The sequence below is a fragment of the Garra rufa genome, chromosome 6 (assembly GCF_049309525.1).
Source record: "Garra rufa chromosome 6, GarRuf1.0, whole genome shotgun sequence".
Classification (NCBI taxonomy): Eukaryota; Metazoa; Chordata; class Actinopteri; order Cypriniformes; family Cyprinidae; genus Garra; species Garra rufa.
This window is the reverse complement of record NC_133366.1, coordinates 38,040,982-38,064,904: the sequence shown is the minus strand read 5'-3', so window position 1 is coordinate 38,064,904 and position 23,923 is coordinate 38,040,982. Positions and strand designations below refer to the sequence as shown.

Here is a 23,923-nt window from a genome sequence, read left to right as displayed (position 1 = left end):
TTAAAACAGTGATTCTCATTCAGAGGTCATCCAAGAGGGCTGTAAAGATAACTGAAAAGTGTCAAAAAAAAAAAAAAAGTCAAATATTACTATACTAAAATAAATTTAATCTCTCTTTCTTTCTCTGTACAGTCAAACCAAAATTGATTCAGACACCAGATATAATTTTTGATATATTTTTACTAGTGGGTGCAGGACACTATGCTGCCCTCCAAAGGCAAAGACGAGAGTGTTTCAGAGAAACAAGAGTGTCAACGTGTTTGACTAGCTGGCTTAAAAACTTTAAAGGCATTTTTCTCAGTTTCAGTGTTGGTGTAGTTACTGCACTTTGCCTTCGGAGGGCAGTATGGTTCATTTATGTGAGTGAGGATAGCAAAGTAAGGTAAATTGGGACATATTATACCAAAAAAATCTTCATACAGTGGACTACCAGTAAAATTGATAAAAATGGACCAAAAATTTAATTTAACACTTTGACCTGTCATGTTTTGTTACATGTCCTTGTCTTTTCTATAAAAAGTTATCTGACATTAAGATGAATTTGTTCTGACACAGTGACTCTAAAAAATTGTAATAAAATATGACAAAAACTTAAAACTATAGTGAATAAACTGTGATAAATGTAAGAAATGTTGAAGGCGTCTGAATAAATTTTGTATTGTGTGTGTGTGTGTGTGTATATATGTATGTATATATATTTTTTTTTTCTTGAAAAAACATTGTCATTTAAAAAAAAGTTTGAAAACAAGTAGCTCCGTCATAATTACAGAAGAAATAAGTTACATAGCCTTTTATCAGGGAGGCTGTGAATATTGTGTTAGAAAAGGCGACCTTTGAGTTAAAAGGTTGAGAACCACTGAAACCCTTTCCATAATTTATCAAAGGTAAAATAACAATAACACATTGTTATTATTAATGAGTAAAATAAATACATTTATTATTTAACATAAGTTTCATTTGCAAGATTGCTTACCTTGAGCCATTTATCGACACACTTGGCATGGAATTCATGATTACAGGGCAGTACTCTCAACAGCTGACGTGACTCAAAATCACACATGCACACTACACACCTACAGGAAAAGAGGGGGGGAATATTTAATACTATAATACTTCTTTTGTCAACAAAGACTTTGTTAAAATATATATATAAAAACATGTTGGTTTAATTTTTTTCCCTTTTACAGTACAAATACTCAATGTAGTCTTGTTATAAGATCACAAAAATAGTTAAATTAGTTTGTACTTACAAAGTCTGCTCAGACTGATGGTTGCTGGGGTTGAATCTGTAGGAAGGCAGCTGTTCGATATCGGCTTTTGTCAAACCTCTAGGCTTTGCTTCTCCGAGACGCTCAGCGAGGTTTAACAGAGCCTAGTTAAACAAAAGAACAAAAGCACATGTAAAACACAATAATAAAACCAAACGCATACCCAATAAGCGATTTGTCTTTTAAAAAAAATAATTATTTATAAGCATTTTCCAGGACTCTCACCTCATAATTCTCAACCTCTCCATCATCTACATCCAGCTCTAAGCTAATGGTGGGACCCACTGCTGTTGGCTGGACTGGAAGAACAGATCTGGCCCAGCAAATAGAAAAAAAAGCAGTGACATTATTATTCCACAGCTCGTTGGCTCTCCAACACAACACACTCTGGTGCACGTTTGCATGTGTGACTCACAGGAAGTAGGGCAGCAGACTTGGGTGGTAAGGAGGTGGAGGTACAGCCTGCTGAGAGCGGTAACGTCTGCCTGTGATTCGTCGAGGCATGAAGTGTGGATACGGCTGGAGAAAACACACAGTAAACACACATGAAACCTTCATCAGCTTGTTTAGATTGCAATGAGCAGAGGTGATGAAGCATGAAGATCACTCACCACTCCAAAGAGCTCCTGGGGCAGGGGTTCATGGGAGAGGAACTGCAATGGGGTGGAAGGCGGCAGAGGACTAGGATGCCCCGAGTGAGGATAGTTAAACCCTCCACCTACCGACAGGTGATCCCCCAACAACTCCACCTCATTTTCTATCCTCTGCAATGGCTAGTCACAAAAAAACATGCATAATTAATACTAATTGTAGTATTTAGTAATGCTAATTTTAAAATGTATGCAAATGCAGCCTTGTTGAGTATAAGGGACTTCAAAACCAAAAATGTTTATGGTATGCGTTTATAATGTGGTCACATGCTATGAGTATAATTATTAAAATATAAAATAGCTGCAAGCAGCGATTACCGGGGTTCAAGCGTTTAGGCATTTAAGCACATCTGTAAAAAAGACATTATGTAGCAAGCCTTTTATTGCAAATACAGGTAATTTACCATAGAAATATTATGTTTTGTAACATTTACGACCGTAATAGCGGCAGCTGTGGTCCAATCCCTTTAAAACTTTGCATGCTTGTTTAGAATCACCTGTTGCATGTGCTCAGTAGGTTTTCGTTTAGGCTTTATAGGATTTTGGGTAAATTCAGATGGGCTCCTTTTCTAAACGATCCCGTTATACCTTCAATTTCAACATTTTTTTTGATAATTATTGACCTAGAGAGTCCAGAGATTTGTACTGCAGTGGGTTTTCCCAGATTGAGCGAAAAATCTAGGAATAGTTGGCAAAAGTAGTTTTTTTTTTTTTTTTTTACATCATCTCAGCAGTGGTTCTAGAGGCACAGCTGTCTGGAATGAGGAGTTCTGTCATATGATACGAATATTGCGCGCATGTGCGAAAAGCTGTGCAATGCACAATCGCTTACACCACGTTTCGTTCCAATCTGCCTCCATTAGCCATGTCTAATAGGTGCTCAATCTTCATCGCCCAATGTTCTGCGACCTCAGATTGAGCTCTTACATAAGTGTCCAGAGTTTGGCGAAGATATCTCATTCCATTCAGGAGCTATAGGCATTTAACTAAAAGTAGCCCTGCCCCTTTTTGAACGTTTCGGCATCCCTTTGTAACGGTGAGTCGAAAGTTTGACTTTTTTTTTTTTTTTTCGATAATTATTAATATTCGCTCTCCAGAGAATCTTTCAGCACTGGTTTGGTTCCGATCAGGGGAATAACCTAGGACTAGTCCACAAAAGTAGGTTTAGCAAAAAATCCAAAATACCCAAAAATATCAGATTTTGATCGCTGTTGCACCACCGTCAGGTTGATTGGGGCTAGCCTTGGTGACATTGTCAGTGGTGTGAGTACTACCATGCCTCCAAGTTTCAAGTCCCAATGACTTAGGGGTTGGTCTGCACGATCAGTTTTACATGGAGATCGCTGACCTGTGACCATTACAATAGGGTTTCAGCGCTACGTGCTTGAGCCCCTAAAAACTATGTGGCCATACGATTGTATACTCACAGATCGAGACTGCTGTGTCTGGAAGGGTAGGAACTGTCCAGGAGTGGGGAGGTGGGGCGGATGATGTGATAGATGCGGAGGATGAAGCAGGAAGGGTGGATCACTGGAAAGTAGAGAAGGAAACGCGGCGTACGGCACTGGCAAATGCTGCACCGAACATGCTGGCAACATCTGCAGGTCAAACAAATAGACATTAGACTATCAGTTTCAGACGATTACAAAGGCATACCTTCAAACATCAAATTAGGAATGTAACAACTTGCAACCACTAGGGGGCAGCAGATTCAATCAAATCAAATGAGCTCACCAAAATCAATTAATGCTATGCCTTTTTACACCCTGATATGTACTTACAGGAGGCGGTACGCTACAGATTGGATAGTGTTGCTGTCCGCTGAAGACCACAGAACAGGCGGGCACCTGCTGTTGAGAAGAGCATGCTGGGAGATGCTGTCCCGTACAGAGGGGGGGCGGTAGACCATGAGGCGGCACTGGAGAAACTGTATATGACACCGGAACCGTACCCTGAGGGAGCTAGCGCACACAAACAGAAGAAAAATCACGAATAAAGAGTGTGTTTGATTTATTATTGATGCATCCAAATTTGGCATTTCAATTATGATAATCTTAATTGCAAAAAATAAAATAAAAACTATTGCTGTTCAAACTATTTTATACATGTAAAAGACACACACATAGTTTATATTTTGAAAATATTTAGAAGTACTGACATGTGATTTTTTTTTATTCTGTGACAGAAAAAAGATACAATAGTGAGATGTAAACGCACAATTACAACAAAAACTGCAAAAAAATAATGCTCCAGCATAATAAGATTTAAAGTAATCACATTTCTGCTTCGGTTGGTGAAGGGGTACTTGAGCCCACTTAATGACGCTGTGGGGGTACATCACGCACAAAAAAAAGTTATGATAGAAGACATCTTAAGAGTCTGCTTAATCTTTATGGTTGGAAACCTCATTAGGGCACCTTTGGTTCTAGCTATGATCCCACAGAGACCCTGCCCCAACCCTCTAACCTGTTCATGGAGGTCCATCACCATGGCTCCCTGCTGCGGAGGGTGCAATAACCGTGGCGAGAGCGTAGGGGGGTGAAAGGCCCGGGGCTCATCAAGACCGGGTGGAGGGTGGGATGGTGGCTGGCCGTAGGGATGAAGCGAATGTGGGTGAGGAGGGTGGCGATAGTTTTCATCCTGCCCCCCACCTGGGGAACCATGAGGGGGATGGTGCCGTGACAGACGCTCTCGTCGACCACGCTGACGCCGCACTGGAGGACTGCACAGAGAAATTCACATACATGCACATACATACACACTACAGAATTGGTGCAAGATGCTGTCCTACAGACAAAAACACATTTAAGATGTTTCCAATCCTTTAATTTTAATAAACAGCCATATTAAAATTGCTCACTAGTGGACTAAACAACCACAGAAGAGACTACAATTATGGATTTACACCACAAAATGAGTAATTTTCTAGCAAAGCAATTCATACTATTCACAATACAGTAATCTAATCTGTTAAGCTGCGTTTAAAAATGCATTATAGAAGCAATAACCAAACACACCTGACAAATGTCACTGCTGTCATGATTAGCTGTCAGCTCATTCGTTGCACATTAGTAGTAAGTCAAAACTAACACAACTGCATACCTGCGTCTATGCCGTGCAGGTGTGTGGCAGCGTTCTGGGTGGTAGTGTGGGTGGGGATAGGGGTGTGGCCTGCGACTGGGCGGAAGCTCCCATGGTCTGATTGGTGGTGAGGGTGTGGAAGGAGGGGCAGAGGTAAACTCCAGTACAGACTGCTGGGAAAGACGCTGTCTCTTCGGACTAGGAGAATCCTCCGTCTGAAAGACAAAACACAGGAAATCACTTAATTACTCATGTGCAATTACAAACCACACATATACAAAATGAATCATTGCATAAACATCTTAATAGTACAGCTGTTTGATGCACTTAAAGGAATGGTTCACCCAAAAATGTGTCATAAGTTGGAATATAATGTCAAATTAAAATTTATTCAGACACCTTCAACATTCTCACATTATCAGTTTATTCGCTATAGTTTCGAAAATGGTTGTAAAATATGACAAGATTAGAGAGTTAAATGGTGTCAGAACAAATTGATCTTGTTAATGTCAGATAACTTTGATAGAAAAGTATATAACAAAACATGGTCAGGTCAAAGTATCAAATCAAACACTGAATAAAAAATAAAAAGGAATTGTGACTTTTTCCTCTCAAATTTTTTTTTTTTTTGCAATTTCAAATTTACATCTTGCAATTCTGACTTTTTTTCCCAGAACTGTAAGATATAAACGCACAATTGCGAGTTATAACGTCAGAATTGTGGGATATAAACTCACAATTCAGACTTTCTCTCGCAATTGCAAGTTTGTATCTTGTAATTCTGACTTTTTTTCTCAGAATTGTGATATATAAACTCACAATAGTGAAATATAAAGTCCAGTTCTAAGGAGAAAACAACAGACTGATTTGTTCTCAGAATTGTGAGTTTATATCTCACAATTCGGAGAAAATTAGTCAGAATTACTCATTTGTATCATGCAAAGTCAGAATTGTGAAAAAAAAACAATAACTTGTTTTTTTTATTCAGTGGTGGAAACAGCCTTCCATACTAAAGTGTCCTGCACCCACTAAAAATATCTAGTGTCTGAAATAATTTGTTTGATTGTATATGGAAATGAGCTACAGTAGATTTTCTGTGAATGTTAATCTATTTTTCACATAAAGCTATCATTTGACTTCAGAAGACTAAATACAAGAGTTTTTTTGAAGCTTGACAGTCTTCATTGGACTGAAAGCAGCTTAAACATTCTGCTAAATATTTCCTTTTGTGTTTCACAGATAAAAGTTGGTCCAATTAAAAATGTATTCCTTTGTAAAATCCCCTTTATAAACAACAATCAATTTCCAATATTCAAGTCTACTAATCACATATTGCTCACTGCTGCACTGAGGGACAAAAGAATGTTCACCACATAGTGAGTCATTTCCTACTCGGGTAAATTCCCACTATATGATAACTGATGTTAATTATTATTTAGCACTATAATAAAAAATGTTTTGTACATATTTTAGTTGCTTTTGCCCATTGAGAGCACAAGCAGCTATTGTGCCTGCCGGCATTAGTGGCATTTCCTGTCAATGATATCACTGCCTCTGTTGCCTAAAGGCAGTGTGAGGTCACTTCCCGAAAGTTTGAGGAAACCCATGGCTTGTTGCTCAACACACTTGCTCAGCCGGTGTTACTCAAACACATTCAAGTCAGACAGCAGACTCTAAAACATGGAGAAACACACACAGACGCATGAGTCAGAATGTGTAACATGCAGGAATATCTGAACACATATCAGCTTCATCTAACACTCACCTTTTACTGGAATCAGCACACACACACGCTTACTCATGACTGAACACACACACACCAACACTTCATAACCTGATGAGCTCTGGGTCTACTCAGTTTGGGAGAGTCACAGTTTACGAGGGGTGGTATCAGAAAAGAGTCGACTGACTTTCTAAAGCACTTTCGGGTGACTAACAAGTTACTCAGACAAACTTTCAAACGTGAACCCACACACACACACACATCACTAAGGATTTCGACATGCAAACTAGAGGCGCGTCTTAAAAGAACACGCGTGCGATTTTTGGCGAGAACCACAAAGGACAGTCAAACAAGTGGACAGAACACACACAGACAGACTCGTTGTGGGTGGTAAAGTGAGCTCACACAAAACAAGGTTAAGCCAAGTGTGGAGATACAGAGAGCAGCCGCTGACACCGTGTGTGAGAAATCAGTAAGAGGAAACAGCTGGGGAGCAGGCTAGACTTATCTGCATATGGATTTGAGTCAGGTTTATTTAAATGCCTCTCGAAACACATACACCGTATATTCCCCTCATCTCATTTTCCGTGAGGTAAAAACATCACTTCGGAGTGCGTATATGGTCTTCCAGCAGACACTCCTTTACGTCTCTCCGTGTGAGAGGTGAGACCTTGCAAAGTAACGTCTGAGTCAGCTGCCTGATCCCATTCAAAACAATGACATCAATTGTTTTGTATGCAGTCTACACACTCTATCTCTCACTTACAAAACGTGATTATATACATGTTTGAAAGTCATTTTTTGGCCTTTTGCAACTTTGTTTCCTGTATCATCTATCACTGGCCCAATTAATAGAGAGAACAGGACCAGAAAATATCTTACCGAACATAAACTTTTGAATAGTGGTGTATATTTACCCTTACAAAAACTTGATTTAAACAGTTTGATTTACAATATTAGATTTCTTCATCATTTATACTGATAACTTGTTTGGTAACGTTTTAGTTTAGGGACTAATTCTCACGAATAACTAGTTACTTATTAGCATGCATAATACTAGCATATTGGTGCTTATAAAGCAGGTATTAATGCCTTATTCGACATGAGCATGTGACCCTGGACCACAAAACCAGTCTTATATAGCATGGGTATATTTGTAGCGATAGCCAAAAATACATTGTATGGGTCACAATCAATTTTTCTTTTTCTATGCCAAAAATCATTAGGATTTTAAGTAAAGATCATATTCCATTACGATATTTTGTAAATTTCCAACTGTAAATATCAAAACTTAATTTTTGATTAGTAATATGCATTGCTAAGAACTTTTATGGGCAATTTTAAAGGCGATTTTCTCTATTTTGATTTTTGTGCACCCTCAGATTCCAGATTTTCATCCTAACAAACCATACATCAGTGGAAAGTTTATTCATTCAGCTTTGAGATGTATAAATCTCAATAAAAAAAAAAAAAAAAGAAACAGACCCTTATGACTGGTTTTGTGGATCAGGTTCACATATACTAAATATATATTCATAAATAATCAAAACAGTCATCAAAAATCTTATCTAGATTCTAGTGTTATTACACTAAGCACTGCCAAATGACTGTCTCAGTGTTCTGAATCCTTCATGGGAAATTCTTATGTACGGATACGCTTTTTTTTTTTTTTACTAGAGCTGGGCCTTGGAAAGTCGAAGATGTCATTTTCAGCACTGCTATGGAAGTTTTAACAGCCTTGTTCTAAAATTGGATATTAAAACTAGAAGCGTGTTGAAATGCCTCTCCTGTTCTGATGGCCATATGGTCACACTGTCGGCCTGTATGACAACTTTATAATGAACATTCTGGTTCTTTCCACTGCGGGCTGACTACACTTGAAAAGACTCCATAAGAAACAGTTGCAACACAATTACACAGCTGGCCATTGCTTTTATGAAAGTGTGATTCCTGGAATTGTGTATTTTGGGACATGTAAAATGGTTCTTTGGACAAAAAAGAGAAATAGAGAAAAGGACATAATGGTACCATGTAATGCATGTAAATGTACTGTATATGTATATGTCCCACAACCAAAAACACATTTAAAAAGCATTTAAGTATTCAAATCTTAGATGTTTACTAAGATCCTTCTATTAAAACTAGGGATGCACCGATCCTTATCGGTCGATAACTTGCGCGTTTTGTCAGTAAAGCCGGTTCTGTAATCAGCGGTAAATGCCATCAGGTGCGTGATTTCACGTTGAGCCGTATATACTACACACAGCCGTTGTTTACAGACGAGCTGCGCACATTCACACTGATAATGAACATTGCTATGCGCAGCTCGTTGGTAAACAACGGCTGTGTGTAGTATATACGGCTCAACGTGAAATCACGCACCTGATGGCATTTACCGCTGATTACAGAACCGGCTTTACTGACAAAACGCGCAAGCTTTATCGGCCGATTGGTATCGGTGCATCCCTAATTAAAACCCACAATAATATTTAAAATATTAGTAAGCATGCATGCATATGTGTATATATATATATAACCCTAATCCCTAAACCCTAAATTTCAAGTGTTCCGCATTTTTATGTCACTACCGAAACAGTGCATGTTTTAGTCCATTGGCTGAGACTGATTTTAACCAAACCCCCACATTTATGATCAGGAAATATTCATGTGTCCCTCTCTCATATGCCCCATCATTCTGAGATAAAAATCTATGTGTAACGTTAAGGAGCATCACTACCGAACACCATTTGTCTATAATTGAACACTTTCTTGGAAGTAATTCCATAACATTTAGTTTTTATGGGTGTACAACTGTTCAGAACTGTGCTAGCTAACCATGTGCTAATTAGCATCTTTGAACTAGTTTCAAAAGCATCTAAAATTGTCACTACCGAAACACTCACGTCTGAAACATTGTGTTCAGTAGAGACTTTTTTTTTTTTTGGTGTTCTCCCATTAAATGGTCACTACCAAAACAGCCACGACCAGAATATGTCATCATTGTTTCAGTAGTGACAAAAGGGAACACATAATCCTTTATTTTGAGGAAATAAACAATTTTAGTACAGTAATGCAAATTTTTAGTATGTTTTAGTATGTGTAATGTAATGTGGTCGCTATCAAAACATTACTGTCACAACCGAACCGTGGCACATTTTGTCAAAAATAAAGTATACTGAATTATCAACTACGATGTTATGAGAGTGTTTGGTTCAATGTATATTCAACTAAACGAATCATTCAGCTTGAAATCAGTATGGTTAACTTTTTGTGCCTTTTACAAAGAAAAACTGGATTTAAAATAGAACTAATCTCATAAATATCACTTGAAATATTAAGATTGTAACTGTTATTGATTTACATCTGAAACCAGTTTAATATAATAGAAACAAAATATTTTTACAAGGAAGATGCAAGGAAATTCTTAGTTTAATACAACCCTTCTAAATTATAGAATTGAATATTATATTATACTGATTATTAAATAATAGATTGTGATTCAGTAGTGACAAATCTGGAGAGGAAGACAAATATTCCAAAACTTTCTGAAAATACATCATGAGAATTAATTGCACAATTACTAGAAATGTTTACCTTGAATATTATACAATTTGCATACACAAACTTTGTGCAAAAAGGATTTTGTTTTCCCCAAGAAATTTCTGACTCGGACTTTGAACCAATTCTGTAGAATGGCCCATATATGTATAAGTTGCATTGTGAACATACAGTAAGGTTCACACATATGAATTCAGACAAAGGAAAGAAACCAGAAAACGACCTCATACTAGCCTTTCCACAGTCCATCGGCTTCTTCAGAGCCATGAGAGGAGAGCAGGGGAGAGAAGGTGAAGGGAAGGATGAGAATCTGGGGCTGAAGAAGGGAGAGAATGGATGGGAGGCAGAGATGGGGGTAGGAGACGAGTGATGCCCCAAGGGGCGGCAGGGTGGGGTTCAGAGGGGGGAAAGTGCAGAATTGAAAATGATGAACTATGAACAGTGCCTGAAACACAGCCTCAGGACAGTTATCCACAACCATCCAAAACCAGCAACTGTCCACACACACACACACACACGATCCCAAAACAATCCTAAACCAGTCATATAAATGTTATTAGATTTAGTTATTTTAGCACAAAGTCAGGCAACTAGCTAAAATAAAATAAGTGTTTTTTGAGTTTGCGTTTGTTGAATGTCCCTAAAGGCAGGTTGTCGTCAAATTTGTCTTCAACCTACAGCTAAGTAAATTCACCCACATACATAGGCAAATTACAAGGTGTTCACACATAAAGGACAAACAAAACACACAAAATGCACGTACAGGCACTGGATCGCACGAGACATCAGGACAAAGCCAAACAGCAGCAGAGATGCATGACTCAAACACAGACACACACACACACACACACACACACACACACACATATCTGTTCAAACCCGGTCAGACAGGTCCATTAGTATGAAACATTAATGGGGCCGTACATCCGTGTTTAGGGGAGACGCATGGGTGAGGGGTACTGAGAACAAAATCTCAACATGCATGCATCTGAACAAGTAAGGAGAAGATTAGAGAAAACTTTTAACATGCTCAGTGGTCTCGTGTTTTGATCATATTTATTGTAGCGGAGCCACATGAGTATGTGAGAGCTTAAAAACTACCGCTCCAGGACCCGCCATCACATGCTCAACAAATACCAAGCTCGCTCTGCCTGGGGGGGGGCCACACTATCTACAGGGAATAACCACTGCTATTGTGAGGCTGCTTGGCAAGTGCTGAACACCCAGCTACTATATATCCATGCGATCTGAGAGCAGTCAGCACTGCTGTGGATAACTAGGGCTGGGAATCTTAAGGGATTCTGATTGTGAAAACATTTCAGCTCAACAATTTTACAGCTCTTACAAATTTTTGTATGCTGATTAACTCAGTGGCTGGTTAACTCAACTAAGCCACTAAAAATGAACATACAGTCTTAAAAATAAAGGTTCCAAAAGGGTGTTTTTGATGCCATTGAAGAACCATTTTTGGTCCCCAAATATTCTTTCAGTGAACAGTTCTTAAAGGATAAGTTCACTTCTAGAACAGAAATGTACAGATAATGTACTCACCCCATTGTCATCTGAGATGTTCATGTCTTTCTTTCTTCAGTCGTGAAGAAATTGTGTTTTTTGAAGAAAACATTTCAGGATTTTTCTCCATATAGTGGACTTCTATGGTGCCCGAGTTTGAACTCATGAAAATGAGACGGGAGTTTTTGACATACCCAGACTGTCTTGAACCGGAAAAAAACAGAATTCAGGCAGAGCAAGACAAGACGAGCGTTTGAGGTTAAAAAGTAAATAAATTGTAATTAAAATAAATAAATTCACTAGATAAGACCCTTCTTCCTCGGCTGGGATCGCTTACAACCGAATTTGGGATCATTTGAAGCTGCATTTAAACTGCATTTTGGAAGTTCAAACTCAGGGCACCATAGAAGGCCACTATATGGAGAAAAATCCTGAAATGTTTTCCTCAAAAAACAACTTCTTTACAACTGAAGAAAGAAAGACAACTTCTTGGATGACAAGGGCGTAAGAACTTTAAAATAGCCATTTTGAAAAACAATTTTAAAAATCTAAAAAAAAAACAATTTTTCGACTACAAGGAACTTTTCTGCATTTGAAAGTGTCCATAGATGTTCAAGGTTCTTCATGGAACCATCAATGGCAATAAAAAAAGACTTTATTTTAAGAGTGTATATGACTTCACAGTAGCTTATCATAAAATATAGCATGGTTACACTTAGCTAACAAATTAAACCATGTCTTGTGACTGACACAACGAATGTTCAATTTCATATTGGTGAAGGTTTGCCTCGGGAATATTAATTAGAATCCGTGACAGGATACTTTAAGGCTACCAAGAAGCATGACCTAAATAATATTCCTTGGCTAAGCCTTCATAGTAAGAGTACTTCTGGAGGATGGAATCCAAGTGACAGAGGACAAATTTTTCTGTTATACATGTACTACATACAGCCATCAGGATAAATACAGCTAGATAAGACTTTGTATGTTGTAAAGCACAAGGAACTCCCTTTCTTTTGGAAGACAACATTAAATATGGTGTCAATTCAGCGTCACAATTCGTGAAGCTGCTGTTGAGCAATTAGGCCACAATCAGTGCAAGTGAAAAAAAGGAACAGTTTTTCTAGAAGTTAATGAAAACAATTTAGTTCTCTCTGTAGTGGTTTCTTAAAATACATAAAATATTTCAAAAGCAAGTGAAGTGTCTTCACAAGTTTGTAGTTCTACTCGGCTAGAAAAATGGTACTGTTTTGTCCCTAGTGCCTTTTACTTAGATATTTGGGGTTAAGTGCCTTGCAGAAGGGCATAATGGTTGTTCAGTTGTTCAGGGGATCAGTCTTGTGGGATTTAACCTTTTACTAGCTCAGATCTTTAACCACTATGCTAAACTGACCCACGCACAATGTTTTTAGTGAAACAACTGCTACAATACAAGTTTAACAAACAAATAAATAAATAAATAAATAAATAAATAAATAAATAAATAAATAAATATATTTGTAAAAACTTGGAACGGTACACATACCTGAACCAGCATTTTTGTTAGCTGGTAAATTCCATTTTTGGCTGTTAAAAATCCCCTTTGTCCTATAAAAGTTCAACTTTCTGCTAAAATGTTCTGCAAATATCTATAACAATTACAAAGCTAAATAGGGAATTTTAACGTTTTTCCTGTAACATGAGAAACATACAGGACAAATGTTTTTGGACAGTACACTACACTCTTAAAAATAAAGGTGCTTCATGATACCATAGAAAAACCCTTTCTGTCTAAATGATTCCATAAAGAACCTTTAACATCCGAAGAACCTTTCTGTTTCACAAAAGGTTCTTTATGCGAACAAAGGTTCTTCAGATTATAAAAAGGTAGGAAAGAGATGGTTCTTTAAAGAACCTTTGACTGAATGGTTCTTTTTGGAACCAAAAATGGTTCTTCTATGGCATCGCTGTGAAGAACCTTTTAAAGCACCTTTATTTTAAGTTTTGGACAGTGAGATTTTTATGTTTTTTAAAGAAGTCTCTTCTGCACACCAAGCCTGCATTTATTTATTGAAATACCTTTTCTATTTAAAATAATTTTTTTCTATTTGAATACATTTCAAGAAGTAATTTATTCCTATGATTTCAAGGCTTATCATTTAGCATCATTACTTCAGTAATACTTTCTGATGAATAGAAAGTTCAGAAGAACAGCATTTATCTGAAATATAAATCTTCTGTAACATAGTAAATATCTTTATTATCACTTTATCAATTTTAAGCATCCTTGCTAAATAAAAGTATTAATTTCTTTACCAGAAAAAAAGGGGGAAAAAAAAAAAAAAAAAAAAAATGTATACCGACATTTAAATAGTATATGTTGCAAAAGCTTTTTCAGATAAATGCTGTTCTTTGGATTTTTTTATTCAAAGAATTCTGAGAAAACAAAAACAAAAAAAGGTACTGTTTTAAACATTGATATTGATAATAAAAATGATTCTTGAACAGCAAATCAGCATATAAAAATTATTTCTGATATATCGTGTGACACTGAAGACTGGTGTAATGATGCTGAACATTTAGCTTTGATGACAGGAATAAATTACATTTTAAAATGTATTCAAATAGAAAACAGTCTTACAAATCTTACAGTCCAAAAACTTTTAACTGTTAGTATGCACAAAGTATGTGTAATCGCAAATGTCGAAAGTGAAAGTAAAAAGCAAGCGCACATTCAAAAGCATACTGAAAAACACTCAGCATAATTAATTACCCATTGATATAATTGTGAGAAAATATTAAAATACACTTTTTCCTCCCATCTCACATTTCAGGGATGTGCAGGGAAAAACACAAATAATACAAATACTAATTTATTATAGTTGGCTGGCCATTGGGTGAGCAGTCAACCATTGTGACCCATCCCTACCCAATAACAATACTAGCTTTGTATAGTTGCAATCATAGACTAAACTTCTACATGCTGCTCTCAAATAACAGATGCATCTGGAGGGGAAAATGATAAAAATACCGAACTGCACCGGCATCACGAGATGCCGCATTTTCCAACCTTCCGAAACAACAATCAGCAGGAGATTCCACATCCTCGCACGCTTAACCGAAGCGTTGCTTTGATGTGAGAATCCACAATGTGCTTCTGTTTCAGTGTGATACTTTAATATTTAATAGGCTGAGTCTATAGAGTCCTTGCGCTGGGTGACTGCTCTTCAAACGCTGGGACTTTATGAAAGTGCTCCGAATAAGCGGGTCCCCCTCATCTCCTCCTCAGTCTCATTATTTTCCAGCCTTTCATTTCTCCTCCCTCTTTTCCTCCCTCTGACAGGCAAACCCATTTGAGGCCGCCTCTACATTCTAGACCATAGAGAGCTTGTTTTTGCCTGTGCGAAGGCCTAGGAATGGACACACACGTCTCAGTTTCAGCACTCTATATTCAGGACCTCCCAAGAGCCAACACGTCCCGTTCTGCTGTTCTTATAGACGGCCAGCAGCGAACACATAGCTTTCAAAACGCACACCACACACCCCAAATATGCTTTGTTTAGTTCTGAACAGTCAGCACACACAGGATGAGATGCAGTTACCCACGGGCCCAAACACTCTTCTGTTCTGTCTCTGTGTGTGATGCGTGTATCTCTCTCTCGAACACACACATTTGTCAAAAACAGGAAATGGTAAGGGTTGTTGGCCTGGTTTCTTTTCTGCCACTAAGAGCAGCAAAAGCATTTTCATGGTTCAAAATCCTCTCAGAAATACAGACTAAATCCCTTAGTCTCATTCGGCCATAACTCAGTCTCCCGCTCACACCAACACAGCCCCACCGGTCTTTTTCCACTCCCTTCATTTCGACAGCCATCCATTTCTCTGCCACTGTTCCCCTCTCTCCATGTCCCACAGCTGGAGGTGAAATCATTAGTGCCCCCGCTCCCCCTTTCCATGCTTTCCTCTTTTTCTCTCTCCCTCCCACATCATCCCTTCTTCCTCTCCCGCCGCCCGCTTGCATTCCTCCCCCTCCCCCTTGCCCTCCCTCACAGGGACAGATCCACCCCCAGAGGCCGTTTTTAGCCAATCACAGAGCTGCAGTCAGCTAGCCTTCCTCCTCCTTCCTTTGACTGTAAACACAGTGGAGTAAAATTGGGCAGGAACTGCCTTTTGTTTTTTGTCTTCCCTCCCTCTCGCTCTTGAATGACAGAACATCCCATTTCCCAATGTGAATGTGTATGTTGGTTAAAATAATTTCAAATATACTACTAATCAATTTGTTAGATTTCCTTAAAGTGGATTTGTGCCACCAAAACAATACTGTTTTTTTATTCTGTACACTCTTAAAAATAAAGGTGCTTTACGGTCCCATAGTAGAACCTTTTTTGTCTAAATGGTTCAATAAAGAACCTTTAACATCTGAAGAACCTTTCTGTTTCACAAAAGGTTCTTTGTGGCGAAAGAAGGTTCTTCCGATTATAAAAAGGTAAGAAAGAGATGGTTCTTTAAAGAACGTTTGACTGAATGGTTGTGGAACCAAAAATGGTCCTTCTATGGCATCACTGTGAAGAACCTTTTAAAGCACCTTTATTTTTAAGAGTGTAGTTTATGCAATTGTTTATTGTTAAGGGATAGTTCACCCACAAATGAAAATTCTCTCAATAATTACTCACTCATGTCGTTCCAAACTCATAAGACTTTCATTCATCTTCGAAACACAAATTAAGATTTTTTTTTTATTTATGAACCTCCACAGAGAGCAATGCATTTGTGTTTTTAAAGAAGTTAATGCACACAAGTCTGTATCTGATCAAAACTACAGTAAAAATAGTAATATTGTGAAACATTTAAAATAAAAAATAAACATATTCTAAAATGCAATGTATTCCTGCAATGGCAAAGCTGAATCAGCTGCCATTATTCCAGTCTTGAGAGTCCTTAAAAGTTTTTTTTTAACAGTTTTTTTTATGAAAGGAGGAGATTTTATGAATAAAGTCTTTTATAATTTAATGCATCCATGCTGAATAGCAGCAATAGTTTAAGAAACATGCTTTACTCTTTTCAATGGTTGTGTATGTGTGACCCTGGACCACAAAACCAATCATAAGGCTCATTTTTTACATTTATACATAATCTAAAAGGTAAATAAGCTTTTTATTGATGTATGGTCCAGGACAATATTTGGCCGAGAAACAACTATTAGAAAATCTGGAATCTGAGGGTGCAAAGAAAATCAAAATATTGAGAAAATCGCCTTTAAAGTTGTCCAAATGAAGTTCTTAGCAATCCATATTACTAACCAACAAATTTAGTTTGTGATACATTTATGGTAGGAAATTTACAAAATATCTTTTGATTCTTGGTATAAAAGAAAAATTAATAATTTTGACCCATACAATGTATTTCTGGCTATTGCTACAAATATACCTGTGCTACTTAAGACTGGTTTTGTGATCCAGGGCTTAATTTATTATAAAAAATAACAGGGCTTAAATTTATATTAAAAAGCAATAGTATCCAAACATATTTTTTCATTTTTGATAAAGTACTATTGACAAAATAGGAGTGCCTACACTGGCTGTGTACAACCGTTATCTGTCACCACACAGTAGCTATAGGGTAAAACAACGTATTGCACCAAAAAACAAATCTAGCTTTAAAATACGATTAACCAGATAAACTTCAAAAACCCATATACTAGCAAACACAAAAACTGGATTAAACTGGATTTAAATGGAGACTAGATTTAAAATTTTCAATTCATTTGTAGTCCAAAGCCTTGAGTAGCACTGCTAAATCCTCTGCAAAAATCAGTATCAGGAATGAAGAATTTGGCTGTTTGTTAGTCTCCATTAGTAACCGGCTAGAAGTAGTAATGTCTTACCTTGTCAGTGGCATCTGCACACGCATGTTCTGAATGATAGTGGTATACTCCTCCCATTGCACCTAGAGACAGCACAAAACCAGTTAGCTCAACAGCCAAGTGTAGTGAAGCCTCTAAAATACTACAAACATGTGATACAGCATAATTATTTACAGCTTGTATGCCATGTTTGGCAGTCAACAGTTTCAACAGGTCCAAAAACAGACTCTTGATCCTGCAGCTTTACAGGATATCAGCAGCATGTTGAGACATCTGGGCACTACTTTAATCTTGCCTGGTGTGTTATTACGTTAATGTAATCACAATCACTATCATATTATGATTTCTATAGTGTAATTCTGCAGTATAAGCTCTTGTAATACTGTAGGATAAAGGATAAAGAGTATTTACTTAACGTCAATATTACTAATCAACGATGAAGGCGCTCTAGATGTTTCCGAAGTAAATGTTTGTCCACTGATGATGACAAAGTCAGCGACGTCATGTTGTTGTTGTGACAAAAATATACGTAGGAGAGAACGACGATAAATACATTAATCCTAGATTATAGTACGACGCTTTCATGACAACACATCCAAAGCCTTTTGTTTCTTTAGCTCTTTGTCTCCGTATTTTATTTTTTTCTTGCCCGTCTGTGTTTGTTTGCGTGTTTCCAGTGTCTCTGTGAACGTTTCATCAGACAAGCACAGGATTACCCTTGAACACTCCCAAAAAAACTCTCCAAGGACAAGGACGCTTGTGTGTACGAGCGAGGAGCTTGTGAAGTGCCCACAAAAAAGCTTTTTATTTGAACTTTGCGTCTATTTTTCTGTCACCATAAGTTCTTTTTAGTCTCTTTTCTCTCAATGACAGAGCGAGTGAGTGAAGCAAAAAGTGACTGACGACTCTGAGATAACAGGGAGAGAGAGCGACAGAGATGTGAACCTGGGTATGAGGAGGATATTGACAGCGCACAAGCGAACACAAACCATATCATGAACAATCAACTAGTGATTCATCTGAAGCAAGATCGACTAGTTTATTAAGTAAACTCTTAGTAAAACTTACTTTAGATTAATCGTTCAGGGAATGAAATACCTACAATGTTGTTACAGAACAATGGAAAAAAGTAAATACATAAACATTTTTCAAAAAGCATCAAAAAGTGGTGGCCGAAATTAGAACACTAGTATTTTCAGCAGCTAAAAATGGTTGCAAGTCAGTTATTTCTCTTTTTTGCTGTTGTGCGTCAGTTGGAAATATCAGTTTACATTTCCAAACATTCATTTTGCCATTAATTATAATAATCCAGTGAGATTTTTGTTTGCACAAGGAGTCTGACAGCCAGTGCTCCACACAGAGATCTGATCTCACCCTCATCCAGTCTGTCTGGAATGACATGACCTGTGTCATATTATTTTTGTGGTACTTTATTTTATTTTACAGAACAGTAAAATTTGAGGAAACCCACAAGACCACATCAGTACTATTTTTTGCTGACAAGTTTGGACTTTGAACCCTGGCTAACGAGCTCGTCAGAATAAATACAATTTATGCGTGTATTAGACAACATTTCGCGATTTCAGTCATCATATAGTAACCAGTAACCTTTCTCTTCTCATGGAAGACTTGCAATGCGATACTAAATAGTCTCTCACTGTCGGGGCTTGTAATGATTTTGCGTCATTCTCTAACAGTTTTAAATGCTTCCACAGTGTCGACATGTTTGCTGCATTAGTGCACGTCTCTATTTGTTCATGTCATGTCATTGTTCGGTATAATGTATTTGGCCTTTTCACTTATTCGGCCGAACACTGAAAGATAGGGCTGCTCGATTTTGGCAAAAATCATAATCACGATTATTTTGGTCAATATTGTAATCACGATTATTTAAACGATTATGACAGGCTCCAAAACTTTACATAATGATTAATTTAAAGATAGCAATACAGCGAGATACAAATAAAAAAACTGAATACTTTTATGCAAGTCGAAAGTAGTCTAACAATACTACAGAAATTGAATTTGAATGTAAAATAAAACAATGTCTTCACTCTAATAGTTAAACATGCTTTGTTTCTTATTAAAACTAAAAACGTCCTTCATTCAAGAGCAGTGAGTGATGTTTCTCGTATAAAACGTATTTTTACGTTTTATTCATATTAGGCACAGAGACGCCAAAAGGAATATTATGTGTTGCCGCTTTAACCTCACGGACCCATTATACTGTTACGCACTGATTTTCATTCTCAACTGTTTATGTTCATTTAAGACATAACTGACAAGAGTTTACATGAATAATCACCAAGCCCCTCATTTTGAAATATTTTTGCGTGTATTTGAACGTTTAGGTGCGCACCTTGAGCTAAAAGATAACTTTCATGTCCGTGTTCCGCTCCGTCTCTGAGCGCATTAAGGACAGCGCAAGTTTTCTTACGTGCTATTAAAAACACAACATAATAAATCAAGCACGTCCCATTTTATGAAAGCCACCTTACATGATTTATCTGATTTGCATGTGAAATTTGGCTTTTATGGAGGAGCGAAAGCGCACCACTGGTAAAAGTACAGAATGGAGCGCAATAATCGTTTCATCTCGATTACTGCATTTTCATGATCGTTTGAAGCAGAAATCGAATTTCGATTAATTGTACAGCCCTACTGAAAGAGCTTTTTTTTGCCATTTTAAGCCGAACAATTTTGGTTGCCAAACATTCGGAGCATTCCTAGTGGCAACGTCTCCAAGATGCTTCAAGAAACCTTCTTGCAAAGCTACAGTACTGTTAAAAGTTTTAGGCAGGTGTGTGAAAATGCTGCAAATGAGGATGCTGTCAAAAATAAATGTCATTAATTGATTTTCTTTAATCAATGGAACTTCTATTAACTAATTTAAATCAACATTTGGTGTGACCATCCTTTGCATTCAAAGCAGCTTTTGCCCTAGGTGCACTTGCGCATAGTTTTTCAGGTAGCTTTGGAGGTAGGTTTCTTGAAGCATGTTTAAGAAGTTGCCACAGTTCTTCTGGATTTAGTCTGTCTCAGTTTGTTCTGTTTCTTCATGTCATTCCAGACAGACTGGATGAGAATGAAATCAGATTTCTGTGAGGAGCACTGGCTGTTGTCAGACTCCTTGTGTAAACAAAAACCTTACTGGATTATTACAATTAATGGCAAAATGAATGTTTGGAAATGTAAACTGATATTTCCTACTGACACACTACAGCAAAAGATAGAAATAACTGACTTAAAACCATTTTTAGCTGGTGAAAACTTACTGTACACTAAAAAGGGGTGTTTTGAAAACATGCAACAAATTTCTAAATGTGGTTGTCACTTCCATATTCAAACTTCATTTGTACAAAAAAGCACCATGAAGCAAAGTCAGAATTAAACCATCTTCAGTCTACCAGACAGACAAGAAGTCTTTGTACTAAAAGTAAATTTTCACACTGACAAAATTATGTTTTGAGTGACAGAAACATTATGAAAAATCTGACAGACTAACAAATTTCTTGCGGAGTGATGATATTTCAGTTCAATATTTAAAACCTTCTGTAGTCATGCCAGCTGTTGCCATGGGCAACTAAATATCTAAAAATGAATACAAATGTTTTATTTCAATTCAAAGTATTAAAACGTGCACCATTTAGAGTTTGTAGTGCAGCATCTCTTAGCTGGTCTCTCACATGAAACTCAAGGCCTGTATGAAAAATATTTCAAATCAAGCATTCAGGTCAGTATGAAACATCCCTCACAAACCCATTTTACTTGTGAAGTGGAATAGAATATTTCAGTTTGTATACTCAATTTGTCCATTGGAAATGACTTGCATTGTGAAAAGTGGACAATAAATTGCAGCGTTAACTGTTGGAAAGATTACTTATACTGAATTACTTATTACAACAGCCTAAAACTATAGCTAAATAATTTTATTAAATGATAAACAGAATAGGTGTTTGCCCAGGTATTTTCCAAAAAGAGTGTTTATGAATTTGATTTACAGGGATAGTTCAACCAAAAATGAAAATTGTCATTAATTACTCAACATTGTGTCGTTCCAAACCCGTAAGACCTTCATTAGTCTTCGGAACACAAATTAAGATAATTTTGATGAAATCCCGAGAGCTTTCTGACCCTGCATAGACAGCAATGCAAGTGACACGTTCAAGACCCATAAAGGCTGACATAGAGAATAAACTGTTGAATAAAGTTGTTATTTTTGTTTTCTTTGCGCACAAAAAGTATTCTCGTAGCTCATAAAATTACGGTTGAACCACGGATGTCACATGGACTATTTTAACAATGTCCTTACTACTTTTCTGGGCCTTGAACTGTGTAAGCTGCTGTCTATGCAGGGTCAGAAAGCTCTGGGATTTAATCAAAAATATCTTAATTTCTGTTCCGAAGATGAACGAAGTTCTTACAAGTTCGGAACAACATGAGGGTGAGTAAGTATAGACTGAATTTTCATTTTTGAAAAAACTATCCCTTTAAACTTCTAGCTTGTTGCATAATAGTTCAATCATTCTCAATGTCGAGCCTTGATATAATAGTTTTCTATTATAAAGATAAGGATGTTGTCAGTCAGAAACATTCATAGCCTTCCTGCTAACGCCTGACTAGGTGTTTGTGTGTAACGTGTCCCGTGGTTGTTCTGTTCTACTGTTGCACCATCATGACGCATATTCTGTCCACAGTTACAGAACAAACTCATTGATGACATGCTGTGCAGGATACACAAGCTACATGATGTAAGGGACATAAAATGAGCAATACAGACACTTTTTGCAATGATAACGGAGGGGAAGGCAAGAATGAGGGGAAGGAGGAAGAGAGGAAGAGAAAGAGGCCCACAGAGGGAAAGAGAATATCAACCTTGAATAGAATTGCAAGCAAGACACACTCAGCAGAAGACAGAGACAGACATTTATTCATTTTTAAAAGGACACTTAAAATCAATTCAACCTCTGACTAATACAGAATAAAACAGCAGTGCACCAATAAAAAAAAAATATTATAAAACAGAATTCACTGGTCGCACTCTAGGGCTGGATGATTAATCGAAAAGTACTTGAAACCAAAATTCAGAACAGCTAATTGATTTAAATTTTCCCTGTTTATCATTTCGTTTTTTTAATCTCATTAATACTTTCCCATTAAAAACATACTACCACGTGTAGTCAGACGATATACGAATGTGTATGACCGTTGTGCTTACGTTTTTTGCAGCATCTCACACGTGAGTAGCGCGTTTAAAACGATGCGTCAAGTTAACAAAATTTAAAAAAATAAAATAAAATTTTAAACAGTGGGCCAATCACAAGACCAGAGCTTTTGTTTAAAGTAGCAGTTGCATATAAGCGGAACTATAACTAACAATAACAAAAAAAAAATCATTAAGATACAAACGATTCTTTTGATAATTAATTAATCTAAGGATTATTAGAACAATTAATCAACTAATAGTCAAATATTTCACTGGTTAATCAGTTTGATTATTCATCTTTTGCAATTACTTAAAATATTCAGTTATACATATTCTAACAAACTAATGGTCACTTCAGTTTTTCAAAAATCACATTATGTAATTACAATTATTAAACTATTAATTTATACAAAGACACTACCAGTCAAAAGTTTCTAAAGAGTAAGATTTTATTCTTTTTTTTTTTCCAAAGAAGTCTCTTCTGCTCACCAAGCCTGCATTTATTTGATCCAAAGTACAGAAAAAAAACTGTACAGTTTTTAAATTTAAAATAACCGTTTTCTACTTGAACATATTTTAAATGTAATTTATTCCTGTGATTTCAAAGCTGAACTTTATCATTACTCCAGTCACATGATCCTTGAGAAATCATTCTAATATTCTGATTTGCTGCTCAAACAATGATTATTATTATTAAAAACAACCGAGTAGATTTTTTTTAGAAGGATCATGTGACACTGAAGACTGGAGCAATGATGCTAAAAATTTAGCTTTGATCACCGGAATAAATTACATTTTAAAATATATTCAAATAGAAAGCAGTTATTTTAAATAGTAAAATCATTTCACAAACGTTCAATTAAATTATGATTTTAATTTTAGGTCACATCACCCAGCCCTATCTCTCTCAAGCATTTGCCAAAAAATGTATTCGCAATCCATTATATTGATGCTTCCGGATGAACTGAATCATGACATACGTATCGCAAAGTGCATCAAATCATGAGGTAGTCGGTGAAACTCATCCTCAAAAGTACACCTTTCTTATTGATTAATAAACTGACAGTGATTTTGTAACAAAAA

At 36.8% G+C, this 23,923-nt stretch overlaps 1 protein-coding gene across 1 annotated transcript in view; it reads right to left on the bottom strand.

The window, feature by feature from the left end:
- Nucleotides 1–23,923, bottom strand: part of rnf38 (ring finger protein 38) — a 45,146-nt gene that overhangs the window by 3,790 nt on the left and 17,433 nt on the right. Inside the window, exons 3-12 of the mRNA XM_073841937.1 lie at nucleotides 17,656–17,717; nucleotides 5,021–5,214; nucleotides 4,385–4,640; nucleotides 3,700–3,879; nucleotides 3,346–3,516; nucleotides 1,880–2,041; nucleotides 1,684–1,787; nucleotides 1,494–1,581; nucleotides 1,251–1,372; nucleotides 974–1,073 (exon numbers count right to left, since the gene is read on the bottom strand). Coding sequence (XP_073698038.1) covers nucleotides 974–1,073; nucleotides 1,251–1,372; nucleotides 1,494–1,581; nucleotides 1,684–1,787; nucleotides 1,880–2,041; nucleotides 3,346–3,516; nucleotides 3,700–3,879; nucleotides 4,385–4,640; nucleotides 5,021–5,214; nucleotides 17,656–17,717 — 1,439 coding nt within the window. The remainder of the gene's footprint in view (nucleotides 1–973; nucleotides 1,074–1,250; nucleotides 1,373–1,493; nucleotides 1,582–1,683; nucleotides 1,788–1,879; nucleotides 2,042–3,345; nucleotides 3,517–3,699; nucleotides 3,880–4,384; nucleotides 4,641–5,020; nucleotides 5,215–17,655; nucleotides 17,718–23,923) is intronic.